The sequence below is a fragment of the Nicotiana tomentosiformis genome, chromosome 4 (assembly GCF_000390325.3).
Source record: "Nicotiana tomentosiformis chromosome 4, ASM39032v3, whole genome shotgun sequence".
NCBI lineage: Eukaryota > Viridiplantae > Streptophyta > Magnoliopsida > Solanales > Solanaceae > Nicotiana > Nicotiana tomentosiformis.
This window is the reverse complement of record NC_090815.1, coordinates 12,527,779-12,550,901: the sequence shown is the minus strand read 5'-3', so window position 1 is coordinate 12,550,901 and position 23,123 is coordinate 12,527,779. Positions and strand designations below refer to the sequence as shown.

General features: G+C 35.5%; 3 protein-coding genes across 3 annotated transcripts; 2 read left to right on the top strand and 1 right to left on the bottom strand.

The window, feature by feature from the left end:
* Positions 1-865: 865 nt before the first annotated feature.
* Positions 866-5,176, top strand: LOC104113974 (caffeoylshikimate esterase-like). Its single transcript, XM_009624306.4, has 7 exons — positions 866-1,045; positions 1,144-1,176; positions 1,275-1,401; positions 1,504-1,650; positions 2,292-2,422; positions 4,059-4,196; positions 4,578-5,176. Exons 1-7 carry the CDS (start codon positions 1,043-1,045, stop codon positions 4,953-4,955), a joined length of 957 nt encoding a protein of 318 aa, XP_009622601.1. The 5' UTR covers positions 866-1,042; the 3' UTR covers positions 4,956-5,176.
* A 676-nt stretch (positions 5,177-5,852) lies between these two features.
* On the bottom strand, positions 5,853-12,259 carry LOC104113966 (spliceosome-associated protein 130 A). The gene is made up of 4 exons (XM_009624294.4): positions 9,119-12,259; positions 7,888-8,379; positions 7,015-7,170; positions 5,853-6,211 (listed from the first exon to the last, which is right to left on the bottom strand). The coding sequence occupies exons 1-3, from the start codon at positions 12,122-12,124 to the stop codon at positions 7,033-7,035; spliced, it is 3,636 nt and encodes a 1,211-aa protein (XP_009622589.1). The 5' UTR covers positions 12,125-12,259; the 3' UTR covers positions 5,853-6,211; positions 7,015-7,032.
* A 2,155-nt stretch (positions 12,260-14,414) lies between these two features.
* Positions 14,415-15,775, top strand: LOC104113959 (dirigent protein 24-like). The gene has a single exon (XM_009624283.4). The coding sequence runs from the start codon at positions 14,495-14,497 to the stop codon at positions 15,626-15,628; it is 1,134 nt and encodes a 377-aa protein (XP_009622578.1). The 5' UTR covers positions 14,415-14,494; the 3' UTR covers positions 15,629-15,775.
* Positions 15,776-23,123: the final 7,348 nt, after the last annotated feature.

Sequence of the window (23,123 nt, the reverse complement as noted above, 5' to 3'; positions counted from 1 at the left end):
TTTTTTTTTTTTAACCATTTGACATTTTAACGTCAAATTGTTGGCTATTGGTGAAATAGTAATTGTGGGAGCGAGATAAAGATTGTTGGCTATTTTGGCGCCTTTCGTTTCTTTCTTATACTCTTCAAAAAACAAAAAAATGAAAAAATAGGCCTTTTCTTCAAAAGTCCTTGCAAAATTTTAGCATATATTTTCGTACCAAATCGATGCAAGTGCAAGAAGAACCACCTAAGATTTCTCCTCACTATTCTCGCTAAAATAACTACCCTACCATATATGGCCTTATCTCTAGTTTTAATATAAATAGTAATAATATTAATACTCGCGTGATACAACGTATATTATTAGAGAATATCATATAAAAAATGATCTTTTTAATAAAAGCATAATTGTTGTCTTATATGTTCAGTAATAAAAAAATTATGTAATTAAATTAAATGACTCATATAATCATCGGTTAATTTTTGGATGATACTTAGATATCATAATTATAGATTTTGATAAAGAGCCGCTTCTCCAACAATTTTAAGATTATTAACTTGAAAAATACGACAAATTATTTGCTAAAATATAGTATTAGTAAATGTAAAAATTCATGAATTTCGTCTAAGATTATAACTTTTGAACTCTTTGTGGATGCTTAAAAAAAGGTAAACATAACCTAATTCCAAAAAATATAAAATTGAAATACTTTAAAAAAGCACAGCCCAATAAAACTCAAACTAAAGCAAAGACAGAGTGTACCCTACAAATAACAATCCAATCCAATCCAATTTGGCGTCGCAGTTCTATGCTGACAAGGCTTCTCATATTCCTTAGAAACCATATATTATAAATACCTCATAATCTCCTTTCTATTTTTCTCATACTACTAAACTCCAATTCATTCTCCTTCTCGTATTCTTGACATTCCTTCTACTCTTATTATCTTTTCAAATATATATATCCCACTAAATTAAATTTATTTCCAAATATTCGTTTTACAAATAATAACATATTCATTCTTCTTCCTTTTGCTTCTTTTTTCTGATACACTCTTATCATGGTGAGTTTTTTCTTTTCTTCACTTTAATCTATTTTTTTCTATTTTATTTTATCATTGAATTTTAATCTCTGTGTTTTTTTCATTGTTTTTTATAACAGGCTAATGAATATGATGGTGTTAGATATGAAGAGGTAAGCCAAGATTTTTTTTATTTTTAAAATCGTTATTTTTACTTTTTGTATGATTTTTCTGATTTAAGTTCTAATTTTTTTGGGTTGTTAATTTACAGGTATATATATTGAATTCTAGAGGAATGAAACTATTTACATGTAGTTGGCTGCCTATAGATTGTGAACCAAAAGCTTTGATTTTCCTCTGCCATGGATATGCTATGGAGTGCAGTATCTCAATGAAAGGTAATTTTTTTTATTTCTTTTTTAAATTGAATTATGCAAATTATTAATCTGGATTACTTAAACTAATATTTTATTATGTGTAATTTTTTTTAAAAAAAATAGATACTGGAATTAGACTGGCTAAAGCAGGATTTGGAGTTTATGGAATGGATTATGAAGGCCATGGAAAATCAGCTGGACTTCAAGGCTTTGTTTCCAGTTTTGATGCTGTTGTTGATGATTGCTCTGATCATTATTCTAAAATTTCTGGTATTTATTTCATCTTATTTATTTTCCTCTGCCTTTTCCATTATACCAAAATGTCTAATTATTTGGTTGTTATTTCTGTCTGTTTATTGCTTCATTTTCACTTCCTTTGAGACGAGGGTCTTTCGAAAACAAACTCTCTATCTATATTAGGTAGGGGTAACGTCTGCGTACATTTTATCCTCCCCAGACTTCACTTGCGGTATTTCACTAGGCTTGTTGTTGTTGTTGTTGTAATAACAACGTCAAATTCAGTGTAATCCCACAAATGAAATCTAAGAAAAGTATTATGTATACAGACCTGACCTTACCCCAAGGTAGAGAGATATTTTCGATAGACCATCGATTCAGTATCAAAAAGAATATTAAATTTCATTAAAGAAAAAGGCCTCAAGACTTTGGTTTGGTGGTAAGAGAGTAGTACGTTAATGTGTGAGGTTAGTGTATGTCACGAGTTCTAATCCTACCCCAGATAAAGTTTAGTATTTAAGTGAAGAACGATAGAGAAGCGAAATTTGAGTCAGAGCTAAAACCCCATTCAATGAATGGACATGTTTATGTTTGTTTCCTATTTTCTTGGGATTTTCTGATAATTTTGTGGGGGTTGACTTATTCTTGTTTTATTTTATTGGTGATAAATGCAGAAAGGAAAGAAAATAAGAAGAAGATGAGAATATTGATGGGAGAATCAATGGGAGGAGCTGTGGCTCTACTTTTACATAGAAAGAAATCTGACTTTTGGGATGGTGCTGTTTTAATTGCTCCAATGTGTAAGGTACGTGTGCAAAATTAAACTTATCAAATTTCAGTTTTTTTTCTATCCATATCCGATCTTTTCACTTTTAATTAGAGGTAATCCAAGTCACAGAGTTAAAAAAAAAAATCTTCTTCCCCCCCTTAATTGCTGTGATTGTGCTTGTTTGAACTTAGGGTCCTTTCTACTTACACAAAATAAGGATAAGTTTTGCATACACACTATACTCTCTAGACCCCACGTAAGAAGGGGAGGAAATATATTGAGTATGTTGTTGTTGTAGTAGTTGTTGTTAGCGGGACAATAATTTTATATAGTCAGACATTTCTATAACATCATCCCTATATAACAGTCATTCAGTATAAAAGCCAAAAAAAAATTGGAACCAATTTTTATAGTATGTTATAATATATGTCCTCTATAACAACATTTCACTATGGTAGCAAAAAAATATCGAAATAAATAAGAGTATTTTAGAAAGGTTTGACTGTATAAATAAGACTATATTATACCCAAAAAAGAAAAAGTCCCCAGCAAAGAAGTGGAGAAGGGGTATTCCATTTTTATTCCAACTTGTATTTTTTATTTAATACAAGAAATATTTTTAATTTGGTGGGGTTGTGTTTGACCAAATTTGTAACTTGATAGAACGTGCGAGGAGTTTTGGTTAACTGGAAAGCAAATTGTCTTACTGCCTTGGCACATTTGATTAATATTTAATTTAATGATTAAAAGTCCTTTCTATTTGGTCCCTTGCTAAGAAATGGTCATAGTAACATGGAAAAAGTGGTTTGTAATTAATATATTTATTTTTATATATAATATTTTAGATGAACTTAAATAAAATAACATGAAAATTTGGGATTTATAGAATCGATTCCAGCTTAATTGAGGTTAAAGTATAGTAGTAGTAGTAATTGTTGTCGTTATTAGACGCTTTTTTGCTTCGTTTTTTCTCATTTATTTGAGGAGATTAAAGCGAAGGGGTTCAATTGAATCTCCTTGTCAGAAAATTATACTGTATATATAGGTTAAAAAACTTTTATGTATATATAACTTATTGAATCCTCTTTGGATAAAATTTTCTTTTGATGTAGTATTTTTTAAATCATCTAATTAGAATTTTTTGGTTTCGCTTTTGAGATAGAGTTATTAAAATACGAAAGAGAAGATAAAAATTAAGAATATTTGGCTAGAATATGAACCATGCACGTGGATGATGTTGCAGCCATTAGACGGTTTTATTAGGAGTAAATATGACAAATCTGGTTTTAATGTGACACTTTACTGACTATGAAAACAACTTGATATACTAATTTGACTATGAAAACATCTTGATATATATAATTATCAAATTAGTACTAAAACTTCAATTATGTGACGGTTTTGTTGGGAGTAATACGCCTATTCTGATTTTTAAATACGACAGTTTACTAACTCTGAAAACGAAATTGGATTTGCATCATCGACAAATTAGTACTGCAATTTCAACTTTTTTATGATGGTTTTGTTAGGAACAATATTAATATTTTGGCTTTAAATTTGACACTTTACTAACTCTATGGAAACAAGCTTGATAATGTCCACAATCTTCGAATTAGTTTGTTCCTTTGAATTTTGTGTGTTGTGGTTATTGATCTTTCAAATTTTCAAGCAGATTGCGGATGATATGAGGCCACATCCAATGGTGATTAGTGTTTTGACCAAACTTTGCAACTTTATCCCCACCTGGAAACTCATTCCTACTCAAGATGTTGTTGATTCTGCCTTCAGAGACCCTGAAGTTAGAAAAGAGGTACCCCCTCCTTTTGTTTCATAATTGATAAATCCGAGCACCAGTGGCACACAGTTCGAAACTCAATGAATAATGGGATTAGAACCCGTGATGTAATGTTGTACTCTTATCACTAGACCAAAGCCTTAGGGACTATGTTGCTCGGGTCGTAAAAAAAAAAAAAAAAAAGGCTCACCTTTGTCAGATCCTCCAAAATAAATAATTTTGGGAGGATCCAACACAAACACAGAGACATTTTTGAAGGATCTGAGTAACTTACCTTGGGGACAAACTTTATTTTCTTCCCATCTCCTTAACTTTAACTAATAGACCAATCTTTTGTAAATATAAAAGCTCTATATTTTTATGTTTGCCTTAACTATGGATTTTGATAAAATGCAGATCAGAAACAATCCCTATTGCTACAAGGGACGACCTCGCCTACAAACCGGGTACCAACTACTTACTGTTAGCATGGATTTGGAGCAAAGACTTGAAGAAGTTACATTGCCATTTCTAATTGTACATGGAGGAGAGGACACAGTTACTGATCCATCTGTGAGTAAACTTTTATACGAAAAGGCCTCGAGCATCGACAAGAGCTTCAAGTTGTACCCTGGGATGTGGCATTCCCTTTCCTATGGTGAATTTCCTGAGAACAGAAACATCGTGTTTTCGGACATTATCAGTTGGCTCAATGAGAAAATCAGTATGGGAAATTCAAGGCTGGAGAGACAACAAAAGCATGCAAATGACAATTTACCAAAGATCAGTAGTTAGGCATATTCCTATCTTGTTGATGGCTGTGGTATTTGATACCTGTAAAACAAGTAAAAGAAAAGAGAAGCATAATTCTTTATAAAGAGTGCTGAATTGCAAACTTCACATATTGTGATCTGTCGAGTGGTTAAAGAGGGAGAGGCTCAAATCTTTCATGCTAGAAGTGGTGTATTGTTTCTTCATTTCTGTATAATATGATAGCAACAGTGTTAGCGGCGGAACCAAGATTTTCACTAAGAGGATTCAAAATATAAAGAAGTAAATATAAAATTTTACCTATCTACACTATTCAATATTTTATATCTCAAAAAGACAAGAGTGGGTTGCTCTAGTGGTGAGCACCCTCTACTTCCAACCAAGAGGGTGGGGAGCCGAGTCACCCCAAGAGCAAGGTGGGGAGTCCTTGAAGGGAAGGGAGCCGAGTTTTTATCGGAAACAGCCTCTCTACCCCAGGGTAGGGGTAAGGTTTGCGTACAAATTACACTCCCCAGACCCCACTAGTGGGATTATACTGGGTTGTTGTTGTTGTTGTACCTATCTACACAGTAATTTTCTAGCAAAGACACCCCTTGGATAAGGGTGGCTCCGCCACTGAACAAAGTACACTCAATTTTTAGAAGGGATTTCTCAAACACAATATGTCATAGAGGAAGAAACAATGCAAGATCTTGAAACAGTATGCCAGTAATCAAATAAACTGAAATGGAGGTCAATTGACTTCGTTAAATATATGTCTACATATGATTAATCAAACAAAAAAATTAGGCAAAGTGTACAAAATGAGATGTAATGGCACGGCTTCTTTGGACGCTGCTATTTATCCTATACAGAGTAGTACATATGATTCCTAAGAGAGACGAAAGGATAATAATGTAACCAAGAGACTGAAAATCCAACTCAGTAGAAGAGTCCACCACAAATTTAAAGGAAGTCAATCAATCTCTGCATCACGACTACATTTCTCATAAACAAACTGGAAATACACAATTCAGTTAACAGTAGTTTGCTACAAAATCAGTTGAAATGACTAAGGCTACGCTACAGCATAATTACAACAGAAAAACTGAGCAATAATTCAATCCGCATCTTTTCTTCAAATACTTCTATAGTGAGCACAGCTTGGAGTGCATGCTGGTCTATTCTCTTGCATCCACAGAGCTCAAATCAAATTAAACATCCATAGCTCTCTGCAGCATGCTCCCTCTTATGCCGCCACATGACTGTTCGCTTGGATTGATTAAGACTAAAACCATCACCTTGTCATAAAAAAATCAATTTTGAGTGATTTGAGCTTTACCAACAAAAAAAAAAGTCTGCTATCACATAGAACTAGAAGTTTTTGTGCCCCTAGACAAATGGCATCTTGGTGTACCAAGGAGAGAAACAAGACACTGCTTTCTATCACACAAAAGTGCTTGAGTTTGAGTATCTCTTAACAAATGGCATATTGATGGACTGTTAGAGCACAGCAAGGACTGATTGACAGCACAACTGAATTTATTGACGACAAAAGGCAAACTTGATTCCATTTTCAAGCCACAAATAATATGAAGAAAGCTTCTAAACTTAAACTCTCCTTTGTTCTCTTTAGACCAGCTTGTGCACCTCGACCAATCTACCGGACAGCTTGTTTAACCAACAAATACAGGTTGCCAAGAAAGTCATGCTTACCAAGGTCAGAGCATATGAGCTCACACCAAGTGTTATAATTGAGATTGGAACCTCGAAAACCAAATCCTCTTCAAACTTATGTTTCCTTTAGTAGTCAATTGACAATATCAACTATGACTAACTCTTGAAGATGTGCCCTAACGGTTGAATAGTTGGAACAACAACTTGCGAAACAAGGTCCAAATTCTAGTACACCAAGTGAATTCTTCTCATCTGTCTTAAGTCTTGTTCGGAAAAATTACTTAACACCTATGCTGATAGAAGGTAACAAAGTACATGATGGATTACTCGAGGTAAGTGCAAACTTACCTGGACACAACGGTTATCCAGAAAAAACACCAACTATGACTAACATGCAAAAGCTATATGTGAAGACAAGGGAATCTACCTTGATCTAAACATGTTCTCAAATAATTTTGTTTCTTATTTCTTCAAGCTTTTTCAAAATCTCGCCTGGTGTCCTGTCCAACTCATCTGCAATTTTGCGCTGCATATCCATAGGCAAGGTTGGGAACTGTTCGCACAAGTCTCCATCTATCACATCCTGCAAAATAGTTCCAATATATCACTGTTATCATCAACATGAGATAAGAATTGAATAATCAAGGTGACTTAAATATACAAAATAAAAAGAGCATACACTCTTAATAGTACCATGTAATCTAGTTAATGTCAGCCCTGAAACTTGCAACAGTTTCGCTAAAACTGCACATTCTAGCACTCAAAGACACGACTAGGCATAAAATCAACTTGGTAGACATAGAAACAGCCTGTGGCAACTTAGAGTTCCCTTTTGTTCAAGCATGTACAGCACTTCAAAATAGTGAAATCAAGAAAAACATAAAACACTCACAGGCACACTAAATTGCTCATTGTCAAACGATATAGCCAATGAAGGATGCAACTACTTATAATCCATGATAGCACAAGCACGTTTGCTGTTCTAAACTGCTCAACAATTTAATGATCCAACTTTTTTCCTGGAATAAGTAAAAGATTTTATGTGTTAAACATTTTAATTGGGACATAGGGCAGATCAGGTTAAGCTTCCACCCAACCAAGTCTTGTAAAGTAGCTAATAACAAATTCCTAGTTTCACTTCAGACGGTTCAGAGTTAATTTAGCTTCCCGAGGAAGTTTATTTACATTCATTTGCTACAACTAGCGCATCTCTGCTACCAATCAGGATGTCAAACTAAGTAAATACCACTTTCCGCAGCGGAACATTAAGGAAATAGCTGATTGAGCAGTACAAGCCTACCTTAACCGGGAAGTAGGCAGATCTGTAGGCCATGTGATCCCTGCCACATAAAGGTGGGAACTCCTGCCTCAAATGCATCTCCAAATGAGAGAAGAAGTCAACATCATCCCTCGAGGTAAATGGAAGCATTGCCCCGACGCTCCCCATCACAGTCCCGTAAATTACACATTCGCCCCCTCCTGGAATAAGTGATGCTCTTTGTAAGCAAGAGACCACATCACCAACATGAAACTGCACTATCTCCTCAACCTTGTTTGGGGCTCCATTCAGCTTCCCCTGCTCCCATTTTATTTTTCCACCAGTAGGGTCTTCTTCAATTTCATCTGAGACGTCCTGAGGTAATCGCACAAAGTAGATATTCCCAAACTTGTCAGCTCCTGCCACTGTGTCAAAATCTACATGCTGTGCTGCAGTTAGCCATCTCGGTACCGTGTCATCAGCAAATATGTATAGTTGATTTTCGTCACGTCTATACTTACAGTAGTGGAATGACTGCAAGAAGTGAACAATTAGAGCAGATCGGTAGAAACCAACACTTCATAAAATATGACATCAAAGAGGACTATTTTATAAGAATCTGAAATTCCTGTCAGAAAATATCTAACCTAACCATCAGTCTACATTCTATTGATTCAAACGGCCAATTCAGTCACCCTGTAGTAAATTAGTATAGTCAGAAGAAAGAATTTAGGCAATTATGGAAGTAATTATCATGTTGGATAACAACATATAATCATGCAACCGAGATTCATTGTGCTACTTTGGGACGGGAAATAAAAAACTTTCAAACTATATGGCAACTGTAATTTATAACTAAAAAAACTTCAGTGACTTAGCAAAAGGATATTAGTTTCAGGCTATCTGAATCTATGAGCTTAATTAGTTTTACGAGGTTATAACAATTTAATGCAGAGAATTAAAAACAATATATCATTTCATACTTTGCAACATTTCCTCCAACCATTTCTATTGCCTCAATTTCGCCTGATACACATTCAAAAAACTTTCACAGGCATAATATCACAATAGCTCAATTCTCGATGCCTAGTCATTAGAGATTTTTTTTAATTTTAAACCCCCAGTCATTAGATTCAAATTATGTCTTTAGACTAGAACGCAGAACACACCTTCTCTATCACAATTTACATCGAACAAATATTATCCAAGAGAATGTAAATTAATTCAATACTTCCTCTTATGTTTAACACAGAATATTTTATAATGATCATACCTCTTGCATGTCACCAACATAAATCCGATCACGATAGGTATGGATAGATGTGATTGAGTTGGGGAAAAGCTTGTTCTCACATTTTCTGAGCAGTCTTTTCTTCCCCAAATCATACAACCTAAGGACAGACCCCACACCAGCCAGTAGTCTTCCTTGGAACTGACATAATGCAAGAGGCACACCATCTACCTGTGTCTTGTGCAAAAGCTCAAGGACCTTCCCATCTTCTTTAAATTTGTAAATATGAATGTATGCTGCTTCAAACGATTTTTTGGGCCAAAACTGAAGGCCCTTGGCAGTACCAACAGCTAACAAAGCTCCATGCTCCTTGTCATGGAAATTAACAGTGCATATGCTAAACGCAGCTTCATTATCCTGAAGCTCTAGCAGACAAGTGGTTTGTGTTGACCTTGGGTCAAGGACTCTGATGCAAGAAACCCACCTTCCCGACTCCGACTTGGGATAACCATATTGTTCATCAGATAGTGGATCATTACCATCATCATCTTCACCATTCTCCACTTGTTCTGCATTTCCATTTTCACCATTCCCAGCTGTCTCAAAGCACTCCTTTTTGGCAGCTTCACGCTCTTCTGCAGTGTATGCTCCCTGGTCACTCTCTATCATTATCACCATCTTCCGTTTAGGTTGAAGAACAAACCTTCTTGGTGTATACCTTAAAGGTATAGCTGTTTCATTGAAAGTCTCGCCCAATCTCTCTATCGTGAAGACCCTCAACGCATCCCCAGCAACCGCTACTACACCTTCTGCACATTGATCTGATGAAAATGAGGCTGCAAATTCAAGAGTCTCATATGATAAAGGCGTCAAAAGAAAATGCCCTTGGTGTATATAACCTAGCCACGGTCTACTTGACAAGCAGAGCATAGCACGCCGTCCTCTCACAACAATGGAAAAGAGCTTAGGGGCTCTAAGCCCCAAGAAACGTGAACGTGCATCTGAAAGCTGCCCAGTTATCATATCCACCACAGTCCTGAATAAAACCCCATTTTGTAAACCAGCATTAAGAAAAAGGCTGGCAGGGTGATCAGCACCATCTTCTCCACCAATAGAGGCCTGAACTTCAAGAAAAAGGAGAGACTCTGGCGGTGAAGATACACTTTGCAGACTCAGAACCTGCATACAGTCATCAGGATCCAATGACAAGATACGAATAGTGTTATCATATGATCCAACTGCAAGGAAACGGGACCTTTGTCTTCCCTCAGGAACAGGGGCAATGTCCAGACAAGCTACATCACCTGACATCTCATGCTTCTCGACTTCCATCAGCTGGCCAGTCATATCCACTTCAAAATATATAAGCTCCCCTCCACTTAGTGCAATTACCACTTGAAGCCTATTAGATCCAACCTTGACAATAGTTCTCTTTCCAGGAGTTCTCCATTCATTAATACGGCCATCTTCTCTAATATGCCTTATTCCACTGGGATGAACTTGCATCAACGAATCATCACCAATCAATGAAACAGCAAGAGATGGAGTAGTATCAAGAAACCCACTGTCGCTAACTTCTTCAACTGTCTCACCAATAGAAAGCACGAGAGTTGCATTTGCAAAAGAGACAACAATGTACGCATCAAACTCATCATTGACATTCTTTTTCACAGTCCAGACAGCACTAGGAACACCAGGAAGCTGTGACACAGCCATTTCACTAACAGCTAAACCTGGCCTAAGTATGCGCAACGAGGACCGAGGACCCCTCCCACACAGTGAAAATATTTGTGGAGTTTCTTCCTCAAAAAGATTTACTATTTTCATGTCCATGATTGGCATCAAGCTCTCAATCTGATCGATCCTAACAAGATTCTTTAGCTTTCTTGGCTGGAAAAATACAGGCTGAAATCCTTCTTCAGTTTCCATTAACGTTGATGATGAAGCTTCGATATCAGGATCATCTCCTATCGCCTGAAACTGATACAATGCATGATTCCCAAACTCTGACGCAGTAAACAGGAACCCTGACTTCAAGACACACAGCGAAGAACTGACTGGAATTGTATCAAAATACTTGATCTTTAACTCCTTAACCCTGTCATTGTCGTGATCCAATGTCACCTTAAAGATATCTCCATATTCAGTTTGCAAAAGAAAGAAGAACATCGACTTCTGCTTATGCATAGCAGCTGAAACAATCAAAACCCCACGTTCCGCTGGCAAATCCACCCTCCTGGGAATAACAGCCCTAACATCAGGGTGTCCCTGATTCTTATATATCACGAAATTCTCCGCGCAAACAAGCACACCACTCGGACCATCCCCACCACCAGGAACAGTCACGAGCAAATTAGCACCATTATCGACCTGTTCACTCCACTTCCTGGAAACGTGATTAAGCCCTAAATCTAATTCATAAAATGTCAAATGCTTCTGAGCCTCATTTGCAGCCTGGCCAGTAGGATCCTGATCCGCCTCTGCGTAATCCAACTCGATCGCAGCAAATATCGGGTTATCAAATCCACAATCAACACCACAAATCGAGAACGTAATCGTGTGGCTCTTATGAGCTTCTAAAGGCGACGAAATAGTTAACCTAGCAGCAGTATCCCTATTCAAAACATACACAAGCTTCTGTTTCTCACAAGCACCAATCATAACAGCCCTACCTTTCGGGTCAATACCCAAATACTGACCCGGAACTATCCGTCTACAACCCGACTTACCAAAAGTCTCCTGATGAATTTTATCGAAAACATTCTTCTCTTTATTATACTCTAGTATCACTATACGACCCGAATCCGACCCGACTACGATATAATCTTTTTGTGCACCGGTTAACCGAAATTGAGCTAAGGAGCGTATAGCGCCGAAGATTTCGACGGATAATAAGGTTTGGAGCTTACCGTTATCGTCGGGGCGGATGAGGTCAAGGACTTTGCCCCGGGCGACGGCGATTTCTTGTACTTTGCCACCGGAAAAGCTGCCGTTGATGGCGCAGAGTATGCCGGTGGGTTTTTGGAGAGTGAGACTGTAGAGATACATTTTGGGAGTAGCAGTTGGTGTACTGCTAAAACCCTAGTTTAAAACTGAGAATAGCAGTGAAGTGGAGTGAGGTTTAGGGTTTTGAGAGGAAGAAGAAAGGAGAAGTTAGATTCAGAAATGAAATTTGGGTTTAAACCCTAGACGAGAGTATAGTGAAAGATGGAGCTACGGTTTAATTTCGGACCGGTCGGTCTGTAGAGGCGGTTCGTGCGAGATATCAAAGGAAATGATTTCACTGTTTTATTTTTTGTTTTTCTTCCATTTTCTTTTTTGCTGTTCATAATCACCTTTTGCTCTTCTCTTTTTTTCCCCTCCCCATAGTTTATTTCTTGTCTTTGGAAAAAAAAAATTGATTCCTAAGGTCCATTACAACGTATTACGATAAAGTATTTTTGATAAATATTTATTATTGTTAGTAGGAAAGGCAAGAAAATATTACTCTCTTCGTTTCAATTTATGTGGACCCATTTGACTCGATATGAAGTTTAAAAAAAGATAGAAGACTTTTGAACTTGTGGTGTAAAATGAGGCACATATATTTTGTGTGACTATAAATCATTGCATAAAGGTAAATTGTTTCCAAATATGGAAAGAGATCATTCTTTTTGGCACAGACTAAAAAGAAAATATGTTCACATAAATTGAAACGGATGGAGTACATTGGATCCCTCACCATACGATGAAGGATGAAGGGCCGGGCTCGCACTATGCCAGCTACCCTCCAATCTCGTCGCGAGTTTAATAGCCTGTTTGGCCAAACTTCTCAACAGGCCAAAAGTGCTTCTTTTTTTTAAAATATTTTTTTCCTCAATTTGAGATGTTTGGCCAAGCTTTTTTTTTTTTTGGCTAAAAGCAGAAGCAGAAAAAAGTAACTTCTCTCCAGAAGCAAAAGCAGAAGCAGTTTCGACTTTTTTTCTTACCAAAAATACCCTTTGTAAAATATTATATATACCAAAATAACCTTACTTAGTTTAAACTATTAAGTAATATAAAATGACTTTTCCGATGAACTTTCATATTTATTAGATGATTTTTGATATATTTAAATTATCTTGAAAGAATAAAGTACTTTTCAACTTTATTTTTATATTTTACTTAAATAAAATAAAAAACTTAATTATTATCTTTAATAATAAAAAATTATAATTATTTATCTACTTATATAATATTAACTATTAAACAAATCTTTTCATGTTCTTATTTGTAATTTGACACATAAAAGCATTTTTTGAAAAGCTTGACTAAACACAAATTATTGTTTAAAAGTACTTTTCAAATTGATTAACCAAACACAAACTGCTTTTCTCCAAAAGTACTTTTTAAAAAAACACTTTTGAAAAAAATACTTCTCAAAATAAGCTTATTTTTTCCAGATTGGCCAAACACGCTATAAATTTTAGTTGTCGGTCTTGTGACAATTTCTTTTTTGAATTCAATGACATTCTTTTATGAGTCTGAATTTATCATTGAACTCGTAAATCGTCTTAGTTACTGAGTTTATAATTAAATATTTTATATATATATAAAAAAATTTATAATATAAAATAAGATTTAAGCAGAAGCTATTGGGTTCATTCAAATCGATAGCTCAAACTCTAGCTCCGCTCCGGTAAAAAAAATGCAACAATTGGTGAAATTCAAGTATGCAATTAATTTTTTTATATTAGTATTATTTTAATGAGCTATTATGGCATACAAATGGTTGTCTAATATCCTCTTTCTTTTTCTTTTGCAAATCCTCAGGCCAGGTTTGAGGGGCCATACCCTTTGACATTAACGCAGTATAAGATTGTGTGGATTTGTTAAGTCCAAAAGTAAACCACTACATTAAGCCATTAACCACTCCAACTCATACCAAATAGTACTGCATCTTTTCCCATTTTTAACTTAGTTCTCAAGCAAACTAAAATATAGAAAGGAAAAAACAATAGCTATCCAATCTCTGGATTGCTAGAGCGAAAATACTTATACACATATGATATTTACATTAAACTAGTGATTATATGCTTAACCATAATAACTAATATGGTTTGATATAAGCACATGATGTGAACAAATATTTTCGGGCCAGAGTCCCTTCTTCACTAGCATTCCTTATGATAATGTACTACTACTGCCCAAATGATTAACTAAATACATTACAGAGTAGGTTCAACAAAACTAATGCCTAACTTTTTCTATGGATTTTGTTATTGCAACTAAACACTTTACCTAAACCATTTCATCAGCTCCACTTAATAGGTAGCTTGTAACCAAACTATTTATACACAGTTAGCCTATACTCATTCATCACCAACAAGCATCTGCTCAGTTCTTCATTTGCTTCTTCTCATCAATTATATATCATATAGCATCATTCACAAACAAAAAATGGTCAAATTTTCCCAATTCTGCTCTAAAACATTCCAAGCCACCTTCTGCATTTTGCTATTAACCCTCTTGTTTGACATTGCTACTTCAGCAAGAATCCTTGATGAAGTGAGCTCAGATGAACCTGTTGTGGCTCCTGTGGTGGCCCCGGCCACCACATTGCCAAGTGGCCACTTCCCAGCCACAGTCACTGCTCCTGATTCGAACGCGGAACCTATAGAGGATGATGATTCTTCTATTCCTGCAACCAATGTGACTCCTTCAGCTGATTTTCCATCCGAACCCGAGCCTGATACAGCTCCTGTCATTTCCCCTGCTGCTCCAGTGGCTCATGTTGCTGACGCAACAACAAACAGTGGAGCAGCTCCTGTTACCAATGTGGCACCAGAAGCCGCTGCTACGTCTGGTGCCACAGTGGCAGATCCTATTCCAGAGGGCCACTCAACGTTCTCCTTTTTCATGCATGACATACTTGGCGGTACACACCCGTCAGGAAGAGTGGTCACTGGAATTGTAGCCAACACGGATGCCAACAATTTACCTTTCTCAAAAGCTAACAACCGTGTCTTCCCAATCGACGGTGGTGTTCCCCTCAACAACATTAACAACGTCGTCAACAACAACAATTACCCTTTCCTAGTAGGTCTCAATGGACAACAACAATCCAACACTGTCCTCCAAAACACGGGCAACAACAACATTGTCAACAGCGAGGACAACCAACCTTTTGTCACAGCCGGGCAACTCCCTGCTGGCCTATCCCTTCAACAGCTCATGTTCGGATCAATTACTGTGGTAGACAATGAAATAACTGAGGGACATGAATTGGGATCAGCAATTCTTGGTAGAGCACAAGGATTTTACTTGACGAGTTCTTCGGATGGGACGAGTCATACTTTAGCTTTAACAACATTGTTCCATGGACAACATGAACATGAAGTGGATGATACAATTAGTTTCTTTGGAATTCACAGGACCGCGACGCCAATTTCTCACATTGCTATTATTGGAGGCACTGGAAAGTATGAGAATGCTAAAGGGTATGCTACAATTGAGACTCTGCCTCATGTGGATCAACATACAACTGATGGTGTTGAAACTATTACTCACTTCACTGTTTACATCACCCCTTAAAAAGTGTTTGTTCCAAGAAAAGGGACTTATTTACTATGTTTGGTTTTCTGTATTTCTGATTCTTCACACTTCAGTTGATGTACTTTTCATGTAATGGTATGGTTAATTCTGATTAATTAATGTTATGATATATGTTAAAGCTTTCAATTTACTTGGTCCAAAAGAAGGGGAGCCTTGGCGTAACTGGTAACGTTGCTGCCATGTGACCAGAAGGTCAAGAGTTCGAGCCGTGGAAACAGCCTCTTGCAGAAATGTAAGGTAAGGCTGCGTACAATAGACCCTTGTGCTCTGCCCTTCCCCGAACCCCGCGCACAGTGAAAGCTTAGTGCACGGGTTGCCCTTTTCTTTTTACCCGGTCCAAACGGATTTCTGGAACAACAAAGAATTCATGTCTAGAATTGCTTAACTACAAGTTTAAAATATAAGAAAGTGTTCAGTATTAATGAATAGCGAAAGGTAATGACTAGTTTTTAGTTAAGAAATTGATACAATTGCAAATTTTACAAGGATCTTACGAAAATGTGATAATAGATTTAAAAGTATTTGTTACTTGGGTTTTGGATAATATTCGTACATTATAAATCATAATATATAACAACAACAACCCAGTATAATCTCACTAGTGGGATCTGAGGAGGGTAGTGTGTACGCAGACCTTACCTCTACCCTGGGGTAGAGAGACTGTTTCCGATACACTCTCGGCTCCCTCCTCCAAGAACTCCCTACCTCTTGATTGGAAGTGGATGGTGCTCACATGATATAACAACTAAAATTAGGAATAATAATCCTACTTCTCACACCATATATAGCTGCCACGCCAAAAAGAAAATTCTGGACACGGATGTGAGATTAAGCATAATTTTTTAATGCCTATTCATACCATATAAGTTAAACTAAATTACTTCTAAACGTAGAAAAGAATCATTTATTTAAGGAACTTAAAAGGAAATAGGATAGTATAAATTGAGACTTTATATTTTTCATTCCCTCCACTAAATGAAGTCGAGAAGGAGATAAATTAGGAGTCGTTTGGTTACCGTAATTAGTACATTAACTTCGGTAAAAAACTTGAGATTATATTCATGTGTTTGGTTATTAGTATTAATCGCTACAAAATTTTATACTAAAATTACTGGATTATTGTTCTGGAATATCCTTGCTCCGAACCAAACAACCCCTTTCATCACATTATGAGTGTACCAAACACAACTATAGATCAACTTTACTTCTGCTTATGAGCCAAATTATTACGGAACTTTAAATAACTGTCACAGTTTAAAAAAATAATAACAAATTCTTAGCATGAAACTCAATATCACAGTTGTGGCAGAAAAATATTTATATTTGTAGCACACAATTCCATTAAAATAGGAATATTAATTATTAATCCCTAAACATAAGCAATTTTGAATGAAAAGTCAATAATTCTTTGTACAAATACATTTTTTTCTCTCTTTATCTATTAGCTTTCCTTCTTTTTATTAGTCTTCTTAATTTTGTTTTATGCTGAAGCCAATATATTTTCTAAATTTGTTCCATTCGTTTTCTTTTTAATTATCTTTCTTAAATTTTTCTCTTCCTTCTTTCTTCCTTTCTTAACATAAAGATCTTATTTCGATAATAATATATGTTAACATAGACACAAAATGTATATATAAAAAATATACATTGAATTAACACATATAAAATATACAAAAAATATACATAAAAAATACATCTTCAATTAAGATGGCACTTAGACATGTGAAATATACATAAAAAATATATCTTAAATTTAATTAAGATGGCATATAAATATTAAAAAAATATACATAAAAAATACATCCTGAATTAAAATGGCACTTGACATATAAAATATATTTGAAATATATATTAAAAATACATCTTAAAATAAGATGACACTTCACAAATAAATATACAACAATTATATACATAAAAATATATTTTGAATTAAAGTGATACTTGCTATACAAAATATAAAAGACGTATAAATCAATACATCTTGAATTTAGGTGGCATTCACATATGCATAAGATTTTCAAAAATGGAGTGAAGAAGATGAATGTTGGAAAGGGAGAATGGAGATGGACAAAAAAAAGTACTTCCTCTGATTATTGAGTCGGTTAACTTATTAAATGTTGAGCTTAATTTTTATAATATACTACTAATAAAAAAAAGTATTTTTTATGAAATAAACAATAAATGATGCCATTTTTTAAAATAATAGTTAAAAGGATGTAAAAAAGCCAAATTAATTAAGTCTTCAACTGTAATGTGGTGTCATTAAAGTCTTTTTGAAGGAAAGAGGAAAAATACTTCAATTGAAGTCGAGTCAAATATTATTTTTGTCACGATCCGAAATTTTCCACCGACGGGATCGTGATGGCGCCTAACATTTCACTTGCTAGGCAAGCCAACGTTAGAAAAATCGTTAAACAATTCCTTATTTCCATTCAGTAATTAACAATAATTAACTATGATGAAATATATTAAGTGCGAAATATCATAAAACTATATGAATTACTACCACCCGGATCTGGAGTCACAATTCACGAGCATTCTAGAATTTGCTACAAGTAATAGTCAGAAAGAAATACAACTGTCTGTATGAAAGAAACAGTAGAACGGAAAAGATAGACGGGGACTTCAAGGTCTGTGAACGCCGACAGATCTACCTTGAATCTCCGGACAGCGGACCAATAGTAAAATCTCGATCAACCCGAGCCGGTATCAAAATCTGCACAAAAAGTGCAGAGTGCAGTATCAGTACAACCGACCCCATGTACTGGTAAGTGTCGAGCCTAACCTCGACGAAGTAGTGACGAGGCTAAGGTAAGACACCTACAAATCAACATGTACAATTTAACAGTGTATATGCAAATAACAGAAATGAAGAACTAAATAAGAAATGTCAGGAGGGGAACATACTGAGGAGAATACAAGATAAAGAACTACGACAGAATAATCACCGGAGCAGTCAATATACCATGAATCAGCAGGAATAGTGAATATAGTAAGGAAAAATATACGACATCACCCTTCGTGCTTTTACTCTCAATCTCACCATAAAATTTATAGAAACGGCACGACATCACCCTTCGTGCATTAACTCTCATATCATGGTACGACATCACCCTTCGTGCATTAACACTCATAATATGGCACGACATCATCCTTCGTGCATTAACACTCACAATATGGCACGGCATCACCCTTCATGCATTAACACTCACAATATGGCACGGCATCACCCTTCGTGCATTAACACTCACAATATGGCACGGCATCACCCTTCGTGCATCAACACTCTCCCTTACCACAATGCAATGCATAAATAACAACAGGGAGATAGAATAACAAGTACAAACTTTACTTCAACATTTGGTTCCATAATATTAATCTCAACTTTGAAATAAAAACTCAATTATCACCAGAAAATCCGTAAACATAATAAAAATGATAATTTGAACAACACTAATATAACACGTAGCAATTTGACATAGGAATGAGACAATATAAGAAAAATAGAAAAACATGAAAAACAGATAAATTGGCGGCGCATAAGTACTCGTCACCTCACATATACGCCGCTCACATTAATTTCACTTAGCAAGTACTCTAAGGTTCCTAATTCCCTCAAGTCATGGTTAGACATAACACTTACCTCGCTCCGAAAGTCACTTAATTCTCAATCACAGCTTTTTCTTTGGAATTCACCTCCAAACCACTCGTATCTATTCAAAAATGACTCAATAATATCAAATATTGCTAAAGTAATAAATTATATTGCATAAATTAAATTTCCCAAATTTTCCTCCAAAAAATCAAAAAATCGACCCCGAGCCCGCTTGGTCAAAATTCGAGGTTCGGACCAAAATTCATTTACCCATTCATCCCCGAGCCCGAATATATAATTGGTTTTGGAATCCGACCTCAAATTGAGGTCTAAATTCTCAAATCCCCGAAATTCCTAGTTTCTACCCTAACCCCTAATTCTACCATGAAAACTCTAGATTTTAGGTTGAAATTTCAAGAAATGTAATGGGTAATTGAAAGAAAATAGTTTAAAATCACTTACCAATAATTTGGGAAAGAAATGACTCTTGAAAAATCGCCTCTCACCGTTTGATTTTTGAGAAAAATGAGTTTTTGGCTAAAATCCCATTTTTGGATTCTGTTAAGTGCTGGGCGACAGTGTTCATCGCGTTCGCGAGAGCACTGTCACGTTCGCGAAGGGTACTGGCTGCCAAGCCTTCGCGTTCGTGAGACCCAGCTCGCGTTCGCGATGATAACTCCCCCTGTCCTTCGCGTTCGCGATGAAGCAACGACCCCCCCAGGTCCCCATATGCTTCGCATTTTCGTTGAGCCAGTCGCGTTCGCGAAGGGTAAGTCCCCCATCACTTCGCGTTCGCGAAGAAGAAAACTTTAGCTGCCCAGCTTACTTTTCGCGTTCGCGAGAGTACCAGAACACAGACTCTGTAGAAAAAACAGATTTCCAAAGTCCAAAACATCCCGTGGCCTATCCGAAACTCACCCGACCCCTCAGGGCTCCAAACCAAATATGCACACAAGTCTAAAAATATCATACGAACTTGATCGCGCGATCAAATCGCCAAAATAACATCTAGAACTACGAATTTAACACCAAATCGAATGAAATCCTCAAGAACACTTTAAAATTACTATTTTCTCAACTGAAGGTCCGAATCACGTCAAATCAACTTCGTTTCTCACCAAATTTCTCAGACAGGTCTTAAATATCATAATGAACCTGTACCAGGCTCTGGAACCAAAATACGGACCCGGTACTAACAATGCCCAACATCAATCAATTTTCAAACTTTTAATTTTCATCAAAAATTCATAATTTGAGCTAGGGACCTCCGAATTCGATTTCGGGCATACGCCCAGGTCCCATAATTCGATACGGCCCACCAAGATCGTCAATATACGAATCCGGTCCCGTTTATCAAAAATATTGACCGAAGTCAACTAAAATTAACTTTTAAGGTAAAAATTCTTATTTTCATTAGTTTTCAATATAAAAGCTTTCCGGAAACCTGCCCGGACTGTGCACGTAAATCGAGAAGGGTAAAAATGTGATCTTTAAGGCTTAAGAGTGCAGATTCGAGTTCTAAAACATAAGATGATCTTTTGGATCATCACAATTTTCCTTTTGCAGCACTAAAGACCCGTTTGGATATAGATTCACAAATATTTTTTGAAAAAGTTGATTTGGGTATAGTTTGATATGAAATTGAAAATGTACTTGGACATGAATTTTGGAACAAGTTTTGACATGTTAAAAGAGTCCTTTTTTTTTTTTTCAAGATATATAAAAAGTCCCAAATGACATGATTTGGCCCAAAAATAGGTCTTAAGCTATATTTGGGATTTGAAGTTTTGATTTTCAAAATCTCCTCAAAACTAGATTAATTCTATAAACATACACACAAAAAAAACTTTCAAAATTTATGGCGAAACGCCTACTAAATAAAAGGTAAACACGATCTTCCTTCAAAGAATTTATCACGTAACAGCCAAACAAGTAGTGTTTGATTTATAGTCTGGACCATTATTTCAACTTTAAATCTGAAATAATGAATTTGAAATTTGAATAATCAATTTGAAAAGTATTTAAGTAAAACAGATTAATTTCACCCATAAAATATCAACTTTCTGGGTTGAGCCTGTCGCACAGGGCTTGCCTAGTGCGGTTTACATCCCCTGTGTGATTTGCATACTATTATACAGGGAAAAATTTACCCAGTGCGCACAAAGTATTCACACGAATGGAGATGTTGTGGCGGCTTCGGGTTTCTCTATCTTACAAAAAAAAAAAATCTCAACTTTCTTTATAAGTGAATTCACGTTCAAACATAAACGAGTAAATACTCTTTTTCAATAAAGTTCAAATACTCATTTTTTCAAAACTCCAACCAAATAATATCAATTTCCCTTATCGCAATTTTTACCAATCCAGATCTGACATGTGTTAAAGCTGAATCAATTGTCATGCAACAATGATCACTAGTGGCTGACTTGGCAATCCACATATGACATTATGTGTTTTTCTTTGAAGATCTTATGGCTTACACTGAAATATTAAATTTCAAAGGATATATAATGTACAAATTATGCAAGAACCACATATAACTCATTCCCTATTTCCTCTTAGATTTAGGCCGTTTTTGCGGTGCGCATGAATTCATGGTCTTTCCGTTATACTAGATAATTATTTTATATAAATATTTCGTAAAATTAATCTAATATTATATATTGGTTCCAATGCTCCAAAAAAATTGAATGATGCATCTGGTTAAATGTTGAGTTATTTATCCAAAGGAACATAGATCGATTGCTACTTAGTATTTTTTTTTCCTCATTTTCTAAGCGGTGCACTAATGTTCTATAAATCAAATACTGAAACTTTATAAGAATAATTTATTAAAAATATCTTTAATAAAGAAATAGTTGTTTCATGTTTGAATGTATAGTAGCTTCTTTAATGTACTACATTAATGCTCAATTATTTTGAACAGGGACTGTTTGTCTATAAGAACAAAAAAGGACAGTACGTCACATGAAGATGTCAGAAAATATGGTACACAATATCTTCATTAAATCTTTCCACAGTTAGGATCAAACTACTCTATTTTTCACGTTCAAATTTTAAAATTAGCTATACAGATTTTATGCTTGATGCTGTTAGCTACCCCAATTGTTTCATTTTAAGTGACATTCATTCTTTTTTAATCTGTGCAAGAAAGAACGATACCTTCATATATTTGATATTCTTTAACTTTAAACCTTTTATTTCTAAACATATTCTAATTATAGCTGTAGTAATGTCATGACATGTTAAATACTTCAAGTTCAAATATATTTTTTGTATGTATTAAAAGTTTTTCTTTTTGACCTGTCTGTCGAATCAAATATGAAACACCACCATATAAACTGAGTCTGATAGAGTATATGTTAGGATGTGCTAGCTTGTGTTTGAAATAAAAAGCATAAATTCACGGCTCCTGTCACTATTTACAAATACTCAATATAGGGATGGACCTATGCTATACCGAGAGGGGTCACTGGTACCCGTAAAGTTCAGCAAAAAATTCTATGTATGGATATATATATTTTAGATAATAGTAGAGTAATGTATTAGTAGTGAGCACCCTATATACGTAGATTTTGGTTAAATCTACAAGTGTACCCTGCGGCCTTCAAATTAAATCATGGGTTCGCCTTGCATATATATACTAGCAGATGCTAGCTAGTAAGATCCTAGAAATGACTAACGTACACCCCCCCACCCCCCAAACAAGACATGAGCTTTCTAGCGTGTAGAGGGACTAGTTATGAAAGCAACTAGGTAAAGCAATACAACACAATCACTTGAGAATGAGTTGAAAGATGCTTTTGCAGTTTGCAAAGATCAGTGGTGGAGACATTCTTCTCTGCGGAGAATGTTTTTCAACACAATTAGTACCTCAAA

Excerpts from the sequence above, each read along its gene's own strand:
- LOC104113974 (XM_009624306.4), top strand. Across the intron at positions 1,402-1,503 it reads GTGCAGTATCTCAATGAAAG|ATACTGGAATTAGACTGGCT; the intron begins GTAATTTTTTTT and ends TAAAAAAAATAG. Across the intron at positions 4,197-4,577 it reads ACCCTGAAGTTAGAAAAGAG|ATCAGAAACAATCCCTATTG; the intron begins GTACCCCCTCCT and ends GATAAAATGCAG.
- LOC104113966 (XM_009624294.4), bottom strand. The coding sequence starts at position 12,124 with ATGTATCTCTACAGTCTCACTCTCCAAAAACCCACCGGCATACTCTGC. Across the intron at positions 8,380-9,118 it reads ATGTTGGTGACATGCAAGAG|TCATTCCACTACTGTAAGTA; the intron begins GTATGATCATTA and ends CACTTCTTGCAG. Across the intron at positions 7,171-7,887 it reads CTGCCTACTTCCCGGTTAAG|GATGTGATAGATGGAGACTT; the intron begins GTAGGCTTGTAC and ends ACTATTTTGCAG.
- LOC104113959 (XM_009624283.4), top strand. The coding sequence starts at position 14,495 with ATGGTCAAATTTTCCCAATTCTGCTCTAAAACATTCCAAGCCACCTTC.